Here is a 21,311-nt window from a genome sequence, read left to right on the forward strand (position 1 = left end):
TATCTTTCAGCAATTAAGTTTAACTTAACTTCCAAATGACAAGACAATATTTGTTATACCTCGCATTGATTGTTTTAGTATGATAAGTTTCTTTTTCCCGGTATATTTGAGTAATGCAATATTTTATTGTTTTACATTATTTGCATCACTTTTAGATATACATTTCTTTGTGTTCTTTTTGTATGTTCTCATTGCTACAAAGTCCATGTTCCTCTTTGTAGATTTCTTTACTAAACTTGCGTCATTCTTATTTTGCGTCTATGGGTGTTATTCATAAATAACTTTATTTTTTATTTAACAAATTTACAGTGCTTCTTTGTTTTCTCATCGATGTCAATGGGGATTAGTATCAATAAGTCACAATTTATGAATATAATATGATGAAGGTGAAACCTTTCAATGTTCTCGAAGAAACAATAATTAAAAACTCCTTTGATAATTTTTGTGAGCTCTGATATGATATATTATACTTATAACCTTCCAAATTGGTAATTTTTGTCGGCTCTGATATGATATATTATACTTATAACTTCCAAGTTGGTAAATTTTGAAATGATATATGGTTTTAATTGTCCTAAAGCATAATACAAATTATTTTGGTCTGATATGTCTTTTGGCTGAAATATCCGACATTCGTAAGGAATTATGGGTTGTCGTGTACGGGAATGTTTTTAGGTCGAACTGTCCGGCACAGGTAAACATTATGTTTCCTATCAACTGCGAAACGTCATAAAATTTCTTTTATTCGATTTAGTTTCGTTTCATATTGTTTCGATTTGTATCGTTTAATTTTGTTTTTATTTCGTTTTAATTTTTTTTCGAATGGTTTTGTTTCGTTTTTTGTCATTTTGTTTTGTTCTTTATCTTTTCGCAATGTTTAAATATCTACGAATTGTGGGTAATACTGATTACGTAATTTTCGTAAACATCTGGGCGCCATATTGCAGACTGTTTTCACCAACCCTATCTTGGAAAAGCTATGATTCTCATTTGTAATCATCGAAACTAGCGAATATTTTCCGAGACTGGTTTGGTTCTAAATCGTATTTACAAGTATACGCAAATGCAGCTGCCATGATGCTGTTTTTCAGCTCGTGAAAATGAAGGTACAAACCGTACATTGATGCTTTTTCTTGCCATAAGTATGCAGAACCAAGTTGATAATACAACCATATACACTCCCTGCGGGGGAGTATTAAGTTCTGGTATGTTAAAACAGTTTTTGAACTTTATTATCCAATATTAAAAATATATGACAATTGGATGGTGTTTCTAAGAAAAACAAATGGTGTTCAACTAATACCATTATAACATTCATACACTCCAGATCCATGCATGTCATTGATTAGGATTGCATATGATATTGTACCTTTGTTTCAGATGTTTGATATGTAGAAAAAACGAACTAATACCGACTAAAACATATCAGAAATAGCTAGAGGAATCTCATGACGGAAAGTTGACAATTGATCCTTACACTACTGATTACATTTATTAACTTTTTATGTACTCTTAATATTTCCATGGACATTTTGATTTTTATGTTATCTGAAAGAAGTCACAAGAAAGGAAAAGTTACAATGGTTGCTAGGAAAAAAGTCACATGAAATATATTGATGTGTTACAATACTTGAAATCATACATTATTCTTAAAAACATCCTACATCCTAGTAGGAATGGTTTAATGCACATGTAAATTATATATATATACAGAAAAACATAGCATTTTTTAAATACATAAACAATATACATTGGTAAGGTTGTTGAGGAACGAATATCTCTTATTAAGCAAAGAAATTAAAAGGATATGTTGAATTATTAAAAAGAATTCGGGTTGTCATTTACTAGCCTTATCGACCGACACAGTTTTTGAAGTTTTGAGTGTTTTGTTTGGTTCATTATCGCTCTAAACGTTATAGAATTATGATTTCTGGTAAATTTTCGTCTGTTTGAAAAGCAATACATTCCATTATATAGTGGTATTCGTCTCCTGTATCGTTTCTACACAAAGGACACAGTCGCAGTTTTCTTCGTATATCATTCCATCTACCGTTTTCGATTAGGAGTTTATGATTAGTTGTTCTGACTGTTACTATTGTTAGTATATCCTTGTTTGATAGTATATCAAAATAGTCCTCGAACTTTAGTGAATCTTTGAATAGGCGATAATTAATTGTTTTTGGTGATTCGTGGCCAACCATGCCCGCTTGAATTTTAGTCTTTTAGTCTACGTTTTTTCACACTATTAATGTTAAAGGTAGTGTTTTGGTACATCCAAAGAAACGATAGTCCACATTTATCAAAAATACTTTTGACCATGCTTAACCAGGGAGATCTAAATGTTGTTTTACGGTTCATCGCCAATAAATATTTTAATAAAAAAAACAGAGAGTTTGCTTTCTATTTCAAGTTAATGTAGTTATATGCACCAAAGACAGATAAGTATAAAAGCATAACACTAGAATTGACGTTAGGAAAGACATTTTATAGATTTCGACGCAATGATCTAAAGGAAAAATAAAAGGTGCTTTAAAATCATGGAATTGCAGTCCAAATGTAATAGGTGCTTTTGTAAGAGGTTAAGGCATACACAAAGATAGAACAAATATATAGATGTAATACTTCACTTCATTTTAGCCTTTAGATATTAGGAACTGCTAATGTTCTTTACCTTAAACTGCTCATGGGAAATATGCACTCTGTATACTCATAATTTTTATCTCTTTCTTTTAAATATGTATCATTTCCTCAATTTCGAAAATCATCTACAATATGAAATCGTGCTGCTTAAAATTCAATCGATGCATTATTTCAAACATAATTAGAAAGTTTTACTTATAAGAACTCACATGAAACCAAATTCATTTATTCTGAAGACAAATACATAGTTTATGATTATACGACAACCAATTGCACTGATGATAAATAGATTCAATGGTATTTTTCAAGATTAGAAATTCTGGTAACAGACCAAAGTAATATGCTTGATGAATTGTATTTAAACAGATTTACTCTCTCAGTTATAATCGGCCAAAAAAGTGAACGATTTTCCTAAAAACGAAGGTTTAAATGTTATTTTCATTTCAAAATTCTATTTTGAGTTATGTAACCATTTCGAGAGAAAATTTATTACTTCGAAATTTTCAAAATTTGTTCGATTTTGATGAAAGTTGATATCTAGGTTCTTTGATCCGTCCCGATTAATAATCTGCGGCTCAATTGGCAACTTGAGCTACTTATCGGCCGCCATATTTTAAATGACCGCCACCTCGGCAAAAAATTCTGATTTGTCCTATCTTAATGGAAATTAATAGTTATGTTCTTTAAGTCGTCCCGAGTAAGAATCTGCAGTCGTATTGATAATTTGAACTACGAATCGACCGCTATTTTCAAAATGGCTGCCACCTTTATATTTAAAATTTAAAAATATGCGGTTCAATTAATGATATTTTTCTCAAAAAAAAAAAAAAAAAAATAGATCCGAAAAGTAATCTGAATTAACATAACGTTCTAGTTAGGTATAGATATGTAATCAATTTCCAGTTAAGTTATAAATGTTAATACTACATTGCTTATCAATTATGGTTAACACTTCTTTACATCTTGATTTAATTTTTTTCAAGTCATTCAACGGTAAAAACAACAAGGTTTTTTGGATAGTCAGCGAATAATGTTTTGTTCATGTTTAAAGCTACTAAGAACAATTTATCATGCATTATTGAAATGAAACAATTTATTCCATCAAAGGTCGAATCAAATGTCTAAACACTAATGAAATTTTACTATTAAGTCTCCTATGCAATCTTAATGAGCTACGGAACATCCTTCATAATAGGTTGTAGTGGATAACATAATCATTTTAGCTGTAGTGCTGCAAGTAAAGTAACATGATATATGATTTAAGTAAGACTTTAAAGACATGATTTGAATCCGGGGGATAGAAAAACGGACGTGAGACGTTGTTACTATATTACTCCAATTATTCCAACATGTTAACTTGTCATGTTTCTTTAAGATTGATGTTTAAAGACCTAGACTAAAACAACTTTAGTTAAGTTTTTTGGTGCAAGTCAAAGTCGTACTTACTTTCATCTTAAGAGCTGCAAAGTGATTTTAGTAAGAGTTTTTAATCACCATTTTGCGTTCGTCGTCTAGTTCTTTCTGATCATTTCTATCTTGTTGACATCTATCTTGAAGTATATCTATACAGAATTACTTTTTGTGACCTATTGTATGTTTTTCTTGTTTAAATCCCACAGTTAACAATCTTAACTCCCATTACTTTCTCAGTTGCTGTCATTCATGTAACTGTAGCTTTAACTGTTAAAAGGTGTTTTCATTAAAAAATGAGTTTCGATAAAAAATGATAAGATCAGATGATCATTATTACTGCTGGTTTGATTTACACTAAAAATTCGTCATAAATATCAGTTTAACGATTATTATGTTTTCTTTATGCTATGCATATTTCACAAGGCATTTTGTCATATATGCTGTCTATATGACTACTTCTGGTCCATTCATCGATTTATGTTTACTGTACCGCAATCAATTTCAACATGCCATGTTCTTCATTTTACTGTTTTATGTTCTAACACAGGGAGATCTTAATTAAAATATTAATAGTATACAATAAGTACTCAAAACCGAAACTGCCAAATCAACCAACAAGACGTTCGACCATGTGCAATACAAAGAATGAAGTCTTAGTCTTCTATGTTTGTGAATGTCCCCATGGAACCTTTGTTTCACAAGCAGTGCCGTCCATATTCGGGCGGCTTTAAACTCATTGTTTCTTTATACTTTCAATATTGTTATTTCTTGTGTTAATTGTATTACGGTCAAATTGAGACTAATATCGTATTTATTGTATCGGTAAAGTTTTCCCATTACTTTGATTTCGTTGCAGATTTTCCAGACTTTGTGTATCAACATTGGAAAACCAATTTTTACTTTAGGAATTTCAATCTTGTGTACTTTGAACTTTTGAATCTTTTTTGAATTTTGAAGCTGATGAGGGTTTTTCCTGAAACAAGTGTATAGCAAACCGAAATTTGCCACATTTATTGGATAGGTATTTTTCTATTTATAACAAGATTTATTTAAATTTACCTAGTTTATTTGCTTTTGATAAGTGTTTGTTTGTTTGTTGGGGTTTTACGTCCGAGCAGCAATATTTCAGCTATATTCAGACGATGAACATGAAATTGATGACAAAATGAACATGAAACGATGATGAAATGAAAAAGGGATGGGACACAAGGACAATGGGGTCGACAAATTTTGATTGCCACTGGAAATAGGGAGAGTTGGGTAGGATCGGGCAATTTAGCCTCCTGTGGCAGAGCCCTATGGTTCCTACTCCGGGAGAATACCACAGTAGGGTTCTTTAATGTGCGAGGAACGTGGCATCTTTCCCAACACGGTGCACCACTATGGTTTGCGGTCAGGTTTTCCGTATTATAGCCTGAGAACCCCAGCATGTAACACGCCAGGGATACCCCATTCCACCACCTGGGGTACACATCCCAGATGCTCTGTGGGCAAAGCGCCCTAGCACCCGACTAGGATTCTGAGCACTATTTAGTCGCCTTTTACGACAAGCTTAGCGCTGCTGCAGGCCTATTCTTTTGACACCCGGACCTGCACGGGGCTTTTGATAGGTGTAATACAAGTATAATAAAAACGTCCATCCCCAACCTCATGTACATGCCTATCATGGTATGTAATAGACATAAGCATAGTTATGTTTTCTTCGCAGACAATGTTTTAAACATATTTGATATGTACATTGTACCGTAGCGAATAAGAATAATATTCATTTAATTGTTGTATTCAAATTACTGAAAGAAAATAAAAAATAGTAAACATATTTCTAAATACAGTAACTGACATTGTTTATTATAGGCAACTTTATGAATCAGAAGAAGTTGCCATGAGGTTGGATCAGATAAACAAATCTAATTACAAGCATAAAAGAATTGAACGGTTTGCCCATTAATCATTCTGCATAAATAAAATTCTCTTACAAAAATACTGTTCTAGTTGGTTGAATTCGTTTCACCTTAAATAAACGCCATTAAAGCTATTTTTTTCATCAGACGCACTTCATAATCTGAGTCCTATTTAAAAAAAAAGTCATAAAGTTAAAGCAGACCCCTTTAACACAAACCCTCTTGTCAATAATGGCTATTTTCCCACTACAGTCAACTCTGTCTTTGCAACTACATGTAGTTCAGTAATACCCTGTCCTAATTATAATATACCTATGAAGTGCATTCTTTGTAAAATTAATCTGTATATTAGGATGATTTGACTTTTGTTATCGTGAATTTGATCTCCCTTGAAATACACAGAAATCTATTTCCTTGATTCATTTAAATGTTAGATGTTTTCCTCACAACTAGTGCTCATGCCAGTAATCTGTACAAATTCAACCTTAGATCTTAGAACCATTGTGGTCTGATTTCAGTCTGACTGGAAGTGAAAGTCTGCAAATCATATGGTGCAAATTCGTAAACTTAACGTATGGTATTCGGTCTGCAGACACGTCACCTCCAGTCTATACTGGGACATTGGACGTCACACCTAACTCATAACTAGTGACACAAATATCGTTCAGGCCTTTCTAGCTTATAACGTCATCCTCTCTCTCCAAAAAAAAAAAAAAAAAAAAAAAAAGAAACGCGAAACTTCAGTTTTAATTATAATCAGAAATATTACTTCCCTGTCTAAGTATTAGACACGTTACAGAACCAACTTCTACGATATTTTTTGTAGTGTATTGATTAGACCAGCGTAACATTATACTAAAGTGCTTGTCAATTTGATATAGCTTACACGAAAAGAAAGTTGTATTAGATTCCCATAGGATATTTTTCAGTATTGAAACAATCACTATTTCAATATTTTCTTAGATTTGCCTGGGGTTATTTGTCTCTTCAGTTTCCTAACAACTTATATAGCTGTAAGGCCAATATAATCGGGGAAAATATCTCACTATTGAAATGTCGGAGAAATCTTTGATGTTGTATTTGAGTACAATTACATCCGCGCTATCTGAATGATAGCTCATTTGTATGATAAATTAACTGTTTTGTACCTTTAGAAAGTATAACTCTCGGCTCTATACACTACAATGATTGATTCTGATTGAGCAGATGCATTGAACGTATATTTACATGTGATATATGGTCACTAAATATAACTTTTTTGTTGTGACATCACAAACTTTATATTATTTTTTAAGTTGCCAGGATGCCTTCCGCTTCGAATAAGAGTAATCAAGGGAACGTAGATTCTAGCCGAAATCAAAAGAATTTAATCCAGGGACAAAGACTAGACAAAGTACATAAACTAACAAAAATAATACATACAAAGCAACAAAAGCAAACGAGCAACTCGTACTCCACATAACACTGGGAGCATGGATAAGATGTACTGGTAGGGTAAGCGCCCTCTGCTTTTCTAGAACCTCCCGCCGAAAAAGGAAAAGAAAACTATGACACGTTGAATGAATCGGTTTTCATGCTGCAGATGGATACACCGTAACGATCCACGAGTTCATTTATGACTACCATAAAACTTCTGTAGTGATGACTTCAACTTTGTAGCTATATAACCCGATACATATGAAAAGAAAGTTGACAATACGAAATGAAAATTCATGACGTGTGTCGCATAGTTTGGTCAATAAAGTGTAGGTCAAGATATGAGGTTGATTTCACAGTGTCTGTAGTATCCTTTATCTCAAATTCTTTGGGTTAGATGCGATGTATAAAATCCCTGAACCTGGGATTTTTTAACCATAATACGTCATCTATATTGCGGAAACTGAGATTAAAGGTTCTAGCTAAACGATGTTCCTTTTTTGGATCAGATCAGTTATAAAGTCAACTTCATAAGAGTGAAATAGTAGATCGACAAGAAGAGGATCACAATTTGTTCCCATTTGAATGCCGACCTTTTGTTGCAAACGCTTCCAACACACTGGATTAAAATGTATTCAATTAAAAACTTAAGTATTTTGAGAACATTTTCTTCTGTATGTTTGGAAGATGATTTGGAATTATTTTTACAAAGCATGAGAAATCTCTACCAAGAACTACATATTTGTATCTAGATGTATCGTCTTTTTTGGAGTAACAATTATGTATAATGTTTTTAAGTCGGGATTTTAACTGAGTATGGGGAATAGAAGAATAAATAGTTGAAAAATCATAGGTTTTAATGCTATTGTATTCTAATAATAATCTTGAATTGAGTGTTTCCACAAGATCGTTCGAATTTTTCAGGATCCACATTGAATTAACACCACTACGGCAGTAACACGTGTTGTGGTAAGACTTGGGACCATCTTTGACAACTGTGAGTATAGAATTTAGGAAGAGGTTTAGTGGTACATTCCGCATATCCAGTTATATAGCGTGGTTTGCATGGATTCTTGTGAAGTTTATGAATTCAGTACATAGACGGTAGATCACAATCATCGTCTTCGGTAGAGAGACCAAAAGAGGATAAAACAAATTTATGGTTGTCCACAATCTCTTTTCTGGAGAGTGTAGTGGCAATATAAGTCTTATTACTGCTATTATTTTCTGCGTCTACCGCTGATAATAAACATTGGATGTAATACGTTTTGCGGTCAAAAACAATGTTGTTTTGGGCTTTGTTTGCTGGTGCGACAACATATTTGCCATGTATAGTAGGCAATACTTTTGCTACATCGGGGTCTTTGCAAAATGAGGTAGCATTGACACTTATTGATCTACTTAAAAAATGTTTTCCTTACATTTTTCGATTACAACTTTGTTTCAATATAATGACAATAACAGCGCACTGATTTAACAAAAAAATAATATACGAATTCGGCTCAAACAGGCGGAAATGCTCGGGTCTAAGCCCCATCCGTATATCGATTTTATGTCAAGTCAGAGTACTGTAATTGTCTATATGCGTACATGAAAAATAAAAAAAAATCGGGATTTAGAATTTTATTAAAAGGTAGGAAAGAAAAGCTTTGTCTTTCTTTCAGTGACTCAGTCACAACTCAGACAGCAGAAAAGAATGACAGTAAAAATAGTCCCATTACAGGTGTACAAATACATTGAATATGTCATTTATTTTGTTTTCAATTTTAGGGTATTTTCTCAGCACTTTAAACAGTGGTGGATGTTGGGGTCAAAAGTTTTCACTTTTATGGAATGAAATATTTAATGTCTTTTCTAAGTACTATTGCAGTTGTTTTAGTGTATTGTCATTTTTTTCTCACAACATATGCGTTTTTCTAAACGTTTAAGTCGTTACATCGACTTTCTACATGCAGGTAGGGCTCATCAGGTTTTATATAAGATACTTTAACAATAATTTGTAAGAAATAGTTAAAGGTCGTCTTTACCAAAGATAAACGACACTCACCAATACCCCAAGGACCAACATGGATTGTCAGTTTCCAACAAGACAAAATACCTATGTTAGTCATAAATTGTCATCGTATTTGAACTTACTGTCAACGAACAGCACTTAGTTGTTGTCAAACTACCAGAAACTTCTCACCAATTTCGCTTCTAGTTTTAGAGGTGTTTTACTGCTCCTTTTGTTTTGTTTTGTTTTTTGTTTTTCGTTTTTCGTTTTTTTTTGTATCATCTTTTGTTCGATTGTTCATCTGTAGAATTTTTAATTGTCCTTTTCTTCTTCTTTTCGAATTTCCTCACGTAAGGCATAATAAAATTCTTGCTTGTCTGTGTCTTTTGCTCCAATCTCTAGGTTTCCTTTTCTCGAGGATAAAACCAAGGGGCAACTTAATTAATGATAATTAGTTTTGCGTGGTAAACCTTTGAACTATGTAAAAAATGTTCAGGGTTAATGATTTAAGAGCAAAAGCATGTAAATGACTGCGGTTACCTTGATTTATTTCAGTTCGAGTCTGCTGTTCGTATAATGATATTGGAGTCCTAACAAACACTTTTGGTATTCTGTTGACACTAGAATAATAAATCTAATATTATTCCATTATTCAAGAATTTTTAACAACATATTCTTGCTACAAACAACTTTAAATAAGTGTACAAAAGCTGATTTAAACTCTTATCACATAAAAATGGTCGCAAAAAAACCAAAATAGTTTAAAAACAAGATTTTTTATATTTTCATTTCAAAAATATATTTCTTAATCAATACTTGTCTTGTATCTTTGTTCTTTATTTTGGGTTACCGCTGCCTGTTTTTACTTTAAAACTTGAACAATTATGTTGGATGACTTACTCTTTGGTTCCATCACGAACTTATTATGTCAACTATTCACAGCTCGGCCTTAAAACCACACAGAAGCTGATGATAAGTGAATCATGCATATCTTAATCTCAACTTTTTTTTAGAATTGGGAATCCTTTAGTAGGCGAAGAAGAAACTATTCTAGACAATAATAGTCGCTGGACATATCAACATTTAAAATTTGGTTTCGCGTTCTGCTACAGAAAAGTACAGAAAAAATATGTTTCCTGAAAATATTGTTACACTATAACCAGTCAAAACAAAATTCATGATACATTCCAGTAGCCCTTTTCACAAAAAATCGTAAGAGTAAAATTAGTCTTTAGTTTTGACGTCACAATACTTAACTCTACAATGACATCATAACTTACGACTAATTTCACACTTATGATTTTTTGTGAAAATGACTGCAGATACAAGGAAATGACCACTGTAAGAGGCAAATTAATTGGAACAGTTTGATTATATTGAGATATCATGAATCACTTCCTGCTGTTTTAAAACAGATCTAGATTTATTCCCCTTTGCTTATACCCTCTAAATCACTATTTCTTTTATAGTACTTGTTGTTGCGATATTCCTAATTCATGTAGAATGGTAAATGAATAAGATGTCTTTATGACCGTGTTACTTATCAGATCTCTAATTGCAGCTGACATTGTGCATTATTCTCAAAGTGAAAAAAATCAAACAGTCTGAATTTGATTTTTTAATTTCAGTTTCATATCAATGATGTTTTAAACGTTGTATACAAAACCATTGATATATGATAGAATGTAATGTAATGGATGGAATATAACAGAGAAAAATGTAGTAATATATATAAAAAATCTACTTACCCTATACAAGAAATCAAAACCAAAAACTATCGAAATAGGAAGCAAAATCCACACCAAGAGGTTCTACCACATACAAAACAAGGATTGAAAAGTCAATGTTTAGGTATTTTGAAATTTGCAATCTTGCATTTTTTTAAATAATTATGAGAAATAAAATCAAATCTGATTTTAGAAAAGCCAGTATTTCACTTTTTTGTTCTTAATGCTTATGGTTTGTTACTTTATTTGGTATTTTATGTTTATATTCTGATTAAACTGGTTTGATATAGTTATATACGTCTCTATAATGCTTCATATATATTTAATTTTAGTTTATAAATATTTAATATAACTGTCGTCCGTAACTAATAGATTATTAAATGAAACAAATATCAGTTCGTTTGAATATTAGGTGAAACGTTAAAAATGATGAATAATTGTTGAAAGAAAAATTATAATGCAGAAATTATTGCATTCGTACGTTATTGCGATTTTTTCTTTTTGGTAAAAAATGCCGTTTTAGTTTTGGGGATTTTGAGGTAAAAAAATTCCACATCTTCAGGCGTTTTATTTATTGCGATTTAAAGTCTGTTCTGTTTTTTTTTTCGCAATAATTTCCTCTTTTACATTTCATATTCCAAGATCACATTAAAACGCCCGTCCGTTTAGTTAATTGAAGAAAAAAAATGGTCCAACAAAGAACTATAATTCATGTATATGTAAAACAAATATAAATTTCTTACACAGGCTTTGAATATTACAATTATAATCAAGTATTTACAAGAGATTTAGATGTGACTCGAAGCCGAACGTAAATCAAAAGATGTATAGGTGAATGGATGAAAAAGTGTTAAATCAAATTATAGAAAATGATTTTTTTTTCAGGTTAGACAGGTGAAGTATTCCAAACTAACATATTGTGATCTTAGAGTGATTTATTGACATAATTTGAGTTTTATGATAATTGCATCTAATCCGCGTATTTCAAGAAAGAAAAGAGAGATAATCAAAATACCCAGAGAAAAAAAGCTAATTATATTAAGTAGCTGTATTTGTAAGAATCGTGCAAAATCTGAAATTTGTGATACACCCTAAAAAAGGCTACATATTTTTATTTTTGTAATTAAGTTGTTTTATGGGTCTGTATTATGAAATGTGTAATTATTCATTCAAATCTACCTGCTCTTAGGAGATAATCAACATTGAAAATCCAGTAGATTCTATTGTATTTGAGCGTCAGTTATCTCCCGTAATTTTAAAATCTACAGTGCATTCTATACAATTTTTATCTCCTAAGAGCACGGGCTATATGAAAAACACATGTTAATTTCTGTTTACTATGGCATTTCAAACAAATATCAAAAATAAAAATATGCAGGCTTTTTACCCATGAATTACATTTTGCATGATTCTTAGCTGGAGTGCTATTTAAACTCTAAGTTTTGATCATTGCTATTGCAACACAGTTGCTTCAGAAATACTATGCATGTACATGTCAGTAATGCAGTATTGCCTTTTTCGTTTTTATAAATCTCAATTCTATGATAGTGAAATATCAATTGCCCTCTTATTAACCATTCTATCACCGACATTCAAAATAACGTGTCACGTTTCCCGGGCATCTGTCATGATCACACCGCTGCCCGGAGATTCAACTTAAGCATGAGATTTATATATTTTAAATAAAAAAAACATTTTGAAAAAATGAAACATTAGGTTTTTCACCTCCATTAAGTTACTTTATCCGACCTGTTTTCTTTAATGAAAACATTCTGGTGTGATTGCTATTGATAAGAACCGCAATAAAAGAACAACTAAATCTTTTTAGCTTTTTTTCATTCTCCTATATCATACATATAGAGATAGCGTGCGTGTCATTCAACCAAAACGTTATACGAAAAGTGTTTTCCAAGCTAATTCATCATCCAAAAATCCTAAAGCGTAATATCTAATGGAAGGTTAATCCGATAGATCGGTTGTAATTATCAATATATCTTCATAGTAATTGTTCATATTAAACCTATCACGGTGGCAGTGCCAATCAATTTTACGTCTTTCTATTCTGAAAGAAAGAATATTGGAAATATTTACAATGTGTATATTGTTAACCAATCGATCAATGCAAAGCGTGAAATCAACAACAAATTTCATAATGTGAGTCTCATAGTTCGTCAACCAATAAAATGCCGAGTAAAAATCTATAAGATTGTATCAGGATCATGTTTTATCAGTTTTATTGAAATCTGCTATGAACGCGATTCAGCCAATGATTGAGTTGTATAAATGAAGAATTTTGAACTAATAAATTCACTGTAGGATAATTACAACCAAATATGGAGCATTATTAAAGGATTATTGTATCAATCTCGAGTATTTGACAATGCATTACAATTTACAAGAAGTCGAAGAAGGAAAGTTAATGTATTTTGACAAGATGACAAAACGTGTTCCTGGCCCGTTACTTGGAGAACATATTTGTGGCATGGTGGCAAATAACTTAAATGTTTCTCCGAGACCAAGAGCTAGGTCGACTTCGATGAAGAAAGTCAAGAACAGGACGTTTGAAAATTACGAGCTTGAAGATATGCGTCCAAGAACAAGTAGCTTACCAACGAAAAATAGTTACAAGAGGCCTTTTATCAAAAACTTACGTACTGCAGCCGAACAGCATGATCATGATTTGTACAGGCTTCGAACATTTGATTTGACCCCCAAAGGAATTGTTAACAGGGGAGATTCTATCAAATCAAGGAGCACCAACAGTATCGTCTCGTCTGAAGGGGATGGAAATGCCTTATCTATTGGTAGTAGTTCCTGCTCACAAAACAGTTTAGCTAACAGTGACCTTTCGTTACATACAACAAAGCCTTATAGAATTGTGATTCTTGGTGCTGTAGGAGTTGGAAAGTCTACTATTGCTCAACAATTTCTTACATCAGAGTACCTCTTTAACTCTAGCATAGGTAAGTCTTTCTGTTATATTTATTGAATCCTTTCTAAACATTTATTTTTGAATAAAAACCTCTGATGGCGTTTGATGATAAGATGTCAAACCAATCAGCAGTGAATTATTAATTCTGTAATCCGTTCAGGCTTATTAATAGATATGAGATTATAATTTATATATATATATATTACTTTTATATGATAACAATGAAAGGCTGTTTCAGTAAGCGTTCATTTATTAAATTTGTGATTAATATTTCTGTCACATTCTAGTAGCATTTGTGCTGCGGAAAGAACATTATGCCGACAGGTTTTATTCAATTCAGTGTATAGCATAACGTAAAACGAGGGGTACATAAAAGATAAAAAGATTGATGCACGTTTTACTTCGAATTAGCAACCGTAGAACCGGCGAAAACTGCATGTATAAAGCATTGTTTGGAATTATTTGTGTATAATTAAAGTGTCTATGCAAACAATTACACTGTGTTACATAAATAGAACAAAAGGAAATTGGTAGCTAAGATCTTCAAATCTAAAAATCTGAAAAAAAGTTCTTACGTACATATTTAATTGTTTCTTTCTGATGTGACTGCATATCAAATGCTAAATATATATGAATTAAATATCATTTAAAATTAGACAAATGTTTTAAAAGACATAGAACTTAAAATATCGCGTACTACAAGGCAATCAAGGGGCGTTTGAAATATTCGCAAGATCTTTACATTTTCTTATAAGGGCTTTTGCGAAATTGATTAAAATATAATTGGGTTTTTATATAAGGCATATTTTAATTCAATGCTTGCATTATATTAAGCTTTTATCATTTCCTACTTTTTTCTAGAGTAGCACGCATTCACTTACGAATGTTTTTTGTTGTGCAACATACGTATCCTCAAGTTATAATAGTACATAACGTATATGTTAGACCTACAATTTTACAGAAACACAACCACAGTTATGGTATATTTGAATTGCTTTTTAGTTAATAGACTTGCAAGTTTTCAAGAAAAAAAGTAAATTGATTGTCTTTGATCTAATATACAGATAAAGATAAATTGTTCGTCTTCTGTTCAATTCCTCTTGCAAGCTAAAAAGCAGAAGACGCTTACCCTAACGGCACATCTGGTCCATGCTCCAGGTTTTAAATGGAGTCCGGGTTGCTTATTTACTTTTATTCTTATGCTTTTGTTTGTTGTTTTATATTTTTTGTTGTGGGTTTCTGTTTTCCTTATTTAGTCTTTGTCTCTAGGATATATTCTTCTGATATCTGCTCGAATCTTGGTTCCCTTGGTTACTCTTTATTGCCATGTATGTAACTTGTCTATTACACCAAATGCCATCCTTGAAAAGAATAAATATCCATTTCATGATCGTTAAAAGAAGTTCCATTATAATAAGCATTGTAATTTTAATAGCAAGAGACAAATTTACCTGATTGTATTGGGAAATAATGAAATGTTTGATATAGCGGAAACAATGGAACGTTAAATTTCTTTAACTAAATTCCAATAGTAGGAAATGGAACAAGATAAAAGCAGTGAATGATGCCGTTTCTAATAATAAATCGAAATCAGTATCCTGTTTTCTTGATATGACCGACTTCACGTGTTAAATAATCTTAGATCAACGACGTCAGAACTTACGTAGCAGATAGACATCCAAATATTTCATAACATACGAAGATTATATGGAATAAGTTTAATAACCTACATGTAAAACACTGTTATAAAACATAAATTTAATCGTCGATATTTTTTTTCATTTGTATTAGCTTTATAACTATTTTTGTCACGAATTAGCTCATAAAGTTTTATTTGTTGCTATATATAGATAAACCGTTGGCATTATTATGGTAAACGAGTAGGAGTATCACCGTGTCGTAAGTCGTGTGAAAACGCGTCTTATAACATTGAATGAAAGTTACAGTAAAACGAATGAACATAAAAAAAGAATTGAAGAACACCCTAGCAGACAATGAACCGATTCCTTCGTGTAGGAAGAAGTCAAACTGATACCAGTACCATCCTACAGGTAACCAAGGCAACCACAAACAACAAGTATATGGATAGAAAATATCTTGCCTCGAAAAAGGGCCACAATACAAGCGTAAACTCCCTAATTAAAACTACCGAATCACAATAATATTCATGGTCGGAAGTTATTGCAAGCTTATAATGGCATGAAGCATAGTTAGTTTCCGTTTTGCAACTAAGAAAAACAAGCGCGTAAAAATCAACCATTTATAAACTGGAATGTTCATCATATAATTGTTTGGATTCCAGCTCCTCAATTCACCTGTTATTTTACATGAAATATTCACAACATCGTTGTTTCCTGTTGCTTACCTTTAATGTAATTATAATACCATGTAACATAGTTTTGTAATGTAATTACATAAGATATTTCTAGCAACACAACTAAGTAATAAAAACCAAAAGTCCTCTTTAATTATTTAAAATGACATTATTTGCATTTACCCTATATTTTATATAATTGATTTTAAAGTTAAATACTCGACCATTAGTTGTTTCAACTGAAGATACATATTTCTAAATGTCAGCAGATAGATGCTGCTGGGTTGTACGCAAAACATGCCACAATTAGTTTCAATTAACGACAATCTAACATGTATAGGTCTGTTCGAACTGGACTCTTTAAAACTTTGTCCTTAGTTTAAGTGCGATTCATTTCCATTTCAATTACTGAAAGAAGTGTGAAAAAGATGACGTCCATTGTTGGTCTTCTGAATGATAAAGGAATAAACATTTTAACAATAGCCTAAAATGGCCATGATGATACAGTGGTTGGACTATGTTTAGGGTACCAGTTGTAGTGTTGTATATTTTTGTTCAGTAAAATCAAAACGTTATTCCAATTTGTAAAATGTAACTTAGACCAAATCATACATTTAGATTTAAGGTATAAGAGACCACTCACATCGACATGTATACATCTAGGACACTCCGATTGAAATATCAGGGGATGAAATGTGATTCATTTTCCCGCTAATCTCCAAACCACGAGGTAATGCCGAAATGTCCTCCAAAACGTCAAAAATAATTCTTGAAACTGGCACTTGGTTTGCATTTATGATAATTCTTTTGAGTTTATATTTTATTTTATCCATCTCTTTGTCGGACATTCCAAAAAAATCAATGTCTCTAATACACCTCACTCTGAGTAACTAATGTAACTGATATTCTTGCACGAATTTCACGTGTACATGTATATCACACGGCATTTTCCGTTATTTTATTGAAATCTATTTCCGTTCATTCCACGTAAATAATATTTGCCTATGTACAAAGAGCATAATTAATTATTATCAAGTTAATGGATAACAATAACACACAATAAAACCAGAACGCTGTTCAACTCCTTGTATAGTGCTTGTTGTTGCGGTATTCCCAATTCATGTTGAATAAGTTGTCTTTATGACCGTGATACTTATCAGATCTCTGATTGCAGCTGACATTGTGCTTTATTCTCAAAGTGAAAAAGAAAAAGTCAAATAGTCTAAATTTGATTTTTAAATTTCAGTTTCATATCAATGCTGTTTTAAACGTTGTATATAAAACCATTGATATATGATAAAATGTAATGTAATGGATGGAATGAGCATTTTTTTCATTGCGAAATGTAGAAAAAGTAATATTTGTACAATCTCGAAGGTTACAAATAGAATGGAAGTTAATTTTCTACATTCCTCTCGTTTCATTCCGGTGATTCTAGCATGATCAAAGAATTTCTAAAAAGTTATTTTCAATAAAAAGCAAAGGTAATATCCTGTTGTTTATGTTGAGTTACATCAAACATACAGTGATTATTGTTTACCGAAGTCTAAGATTATGGAATTTAAATTGCAAAATTTTATCGTTATGATGATGTATGCATCATGAAGCGGCGTGGCTACTTAAGTATGCCATGGCTTAATATTATGTCTCCAAAGTTCTTTGCCGCCACTTAGATCTTGTTTGTAAAGGCTTTGGCATTACCTTTTTGTAAGCTGGAAATGCAAGTCGTTCAAGAATTATAATTTTGATGTATATCAATATACACTGTATGTTAAAACAACGCGTGCGTGTTAACAGTCATGACTATTTCTTTTAAGAGTATTCAAAGTTTCTATTTCCGAGCTATTTTACGCGTGCACATGTATTCTTGAGTATATTTGAAAGATTTGAAATTTGAAGCTAAGTTGCAGTCAATGATAAGAAAAATCATGGATGGTGCTTTATGAAATCCGTTTTAAAGTCATTTATTGTATTCATACTAAAAGCATATATAAGCTTTTTGTGAAACGCTACCATCAAAAGAATGTTAATACAATTCAAAATTGAAAGTAAATCCGAGTAGAGTAAAGCAAGGGATCTGCGATCTGTATATCAGTATATAAAAAGATCTATCTTGTATGACTCCTCCTTGTTTTTCCTCATTGAAGTATAATTATTTGAAGTCATACGGATAACCATTTATTACAAAACTAAAATGTTGAAAAAAAGATGTAAAGAAGGAAAATAAAGAAAAGATATAATGTCGGCTTGTTATTTGTTTGACTAGAGAGTTTGATTTTTAGACTTTGATAAATATGAGTTCTCAATTTTACTTTTGCATTTGGATTTTGCATATTTCGTTCGACTTGTTTTCTTCTTTTCCTTACAAAATTTGTGAGAAAAAAGGTGATATGTTTTTTTTTTATTTATTAAGTATGATTGGATAAAACATACATTAAAAAAAGCTGAAAACAAAAGAAAAAAAAATGTATACATGGAGATATTTTTAACTTAAATTTGTATCCTCAAATGTATTACAAGTTATTATGCAAGAGTAATCAAAGGAACCAAGGTTATAGCGGTAATCAAAAGAATGTAATCCAGGGACAAAGACCAGACATGGAAAACAGACATTCACAACAAAGAACATAAAGTAACTAAAATCATACATACAAAGTAACAAAAGTAAATGAGCAAATGCAAACATTTATTGAAATTGTATCCATCAAGTAGATGTATACAATTGCACCATACAAAGATTATTTCCATCATTAAGCAATCTTGATATTTGAACTTGATTGAGTTTGAATCAGAAGGCGTGTTATTACATTTTTTGGCTAATCAGTATATCACAATAACGTGAATAATGTTAATTATATTATTAACCCGTATTAAACTATTTATGACATCTGTATCAATAACATATGTTGGCGGTAATAGTGTCCTCTTTCTAAAATAACACCAATATTCAATTATAACGGTCAAATAGTATTTGCGTACTGTACACGATCTGTTCGCCCCTATTGAGAACTCTTAGTAAGCGCACAGAGTAAAACCCTAACTTGCAGTATGTTAAACCCGTAAGATAAGATTTTCTTTATTTTTATAGCAATTATGTTTTTTTTTCATGCACATCTACATAAAATGTCATCATTCCTTTCATAGAGGATCAAATTTCATTTTAAGATGTTCATAGACGGAAGGTCAATTTGATTTGTGTATACATTGCACATTTTTGCAATAAGTAAACTTGATTAAAACTTTAAGGGAAGATGATGTTTATAATTGCATTGATTAGTTTCCTCTTGTTTCTTCATATTATTAATCGAACACAAAGCCCGCCCATTCTTGTTCAATGATATGACCTTTCCATGTAATGCTTCATCATTTATAGTATTTTCGTACAATTTGGTGGCAAAGAAATATTAATTATATCATTCAAGTTGTGAAAAGGCGAAAGTATAAAGATATTCAACGAATCATAGGATATAATTATATCGTATAATTCACCACCAAATATATTTTTTCCTTCCTCTTTCCCTCTAATGTTATAGCATTTTTATATTATCACAATGCTATTCCATATGATTTAAAAAAATGAAAATTATAATCCAGAACATCTTGCCTAGATTTATTATACAAACTAAAAACCGAAGACTCTTTAAACATCAAAACTGCTCCACGATTGAAATGTCACCTTTGTTAGCTTGTGTTTATACTATTTAAACCCAAGGGGCACATATTACTACAGAAATTGTTTTATGCAAATAAATTGCTGGAGGAATACAACAGCACATGCAATTATGTCCTTAATCAAGAAATCAATAAAATCTGTCACTGTTTAAACATAGGAAGATAACATCAAGTGCTTCTTTTCTCATCCTTTTTTTTTGTTTTTTTTTATCCCTGTAATGTGTTAATGGGAGTAAATTAAAGTCGACACATTAAGACATAAGCTATTTAATTTTTAAGTAACGACGAGGAACATTGCAATAAATCTATTATAAAATCAGTTATTTAAGAAAAATGTTGCGAAAAGTATCAGCTAGAAAACGTCGTCTTACATCGTCTATGGAAATAAATATCTCAAATGGATCGATATATGCTTCTGTAATCCAAATTTATTTGGCATCAGTATAGTCTGACCGTCCTTGAAGGTCTTTGTTATTGCCACGTTTTAAGAAGCCAGTAATCTCATTGTTATTATAGTACCATACTATAAATCAAACAAATGATAATATATTTTCTCTTTTGTCTACCATGTGTGATAGTTTGTGAGCAAATTGGCGGTGCTTCTAGAAAAGTAGTGAACCCCTACCCTACCGGAGCACCTGATCAATGCTAGAAGTCTTTTTTTGGGATCGTGGTCTCTCATTATGTATCTGTGTAAGAGTTATTATGGTTATTTCTTTTTCTTTGTTCTGATGTTTTCTGTCCTTGATTTTGTTATCTATCGTTTTTATGTAGAGTATATTCAGTAAATTACCGTTCGAATCCTGGTTCCATTGATTTCCATTGTATAAGTAAAAACAAAAAAAGTTAATCATAAAGCAGAGAGAGAGAAGAAAGAGCAAAACCTAAAGAACGTATGATAGAATAGAAGAATACCGTTGACAACACAAGACGAAGAAAAAGCCTCACGATAGAAATGAAGTTGAAACAAAAACATAATATTTTCACAATGTATCTGCAATGTATATATACTGCAGATTTGTGAAAACAATATTGTTTTCTCTTCATGAAGAAAATTTGTGTTTGAATTTATAAGAAAAAATAAAAAAAGAAATTAAAACCGTATAAATTATTTAGTTACTGTTGTCTAATTTTACTTTCCCGGTTTTTTTTTACGTAACAATGTGTATTTGTATGTTTCTCAGACGTCGAAAGTTTTTTTGGAGACACATCTGGGGCCATTAGGAGCAAGGCGACAGGTGCCATTTCATTTATTGGAAAAAAAAAAAAAAACATATATATTGAATTGATTTTCAATTTGGCA

At 31.5% G+C, this 21,311-nt stretch overlaps 1 protein-coding gene across 1 annotated transcript in view; it reads left to right on the forward strand.

Moving 5' to 3' along the window:
• Positions 1-13,061: 13,061 nt before the first annotated feature.
• Positions 13,062-21,311, forward strand: part of LOC148616662 (GTP-binding protein GEM-like) — a 30,541-nt gene continuing 22,291 nt past the window's right edge. Inside the window, exon 1 of the mRNA XM_088583861.1 lies at positions 13,062-14,053. Coding sequence (XP_088439987.1) covers positions 13,471-14,053 — 583 coding nt within the window. The 5' untranslated portion in view covers positions 13,062-13,470. The remainder of the gene's footprint in view (positions 14,054-21,311) is intronic.

Source organism: Perna viridis, chromosome 5 (assembly GCF_037379345.1).
Source record: "Perna viridis isolate PV_CMFRI_1.1 ecotype Kerala chromosome 5, ASM3737934v1, whole genome shotgun sequence".
NCBI classification, from domain to species: domain Eukaryota; kingdom Metazoa; phylum Mollusca; class Bivalvia; order Mytilida; family Mytilidae; genus Perna; species Perna viridis.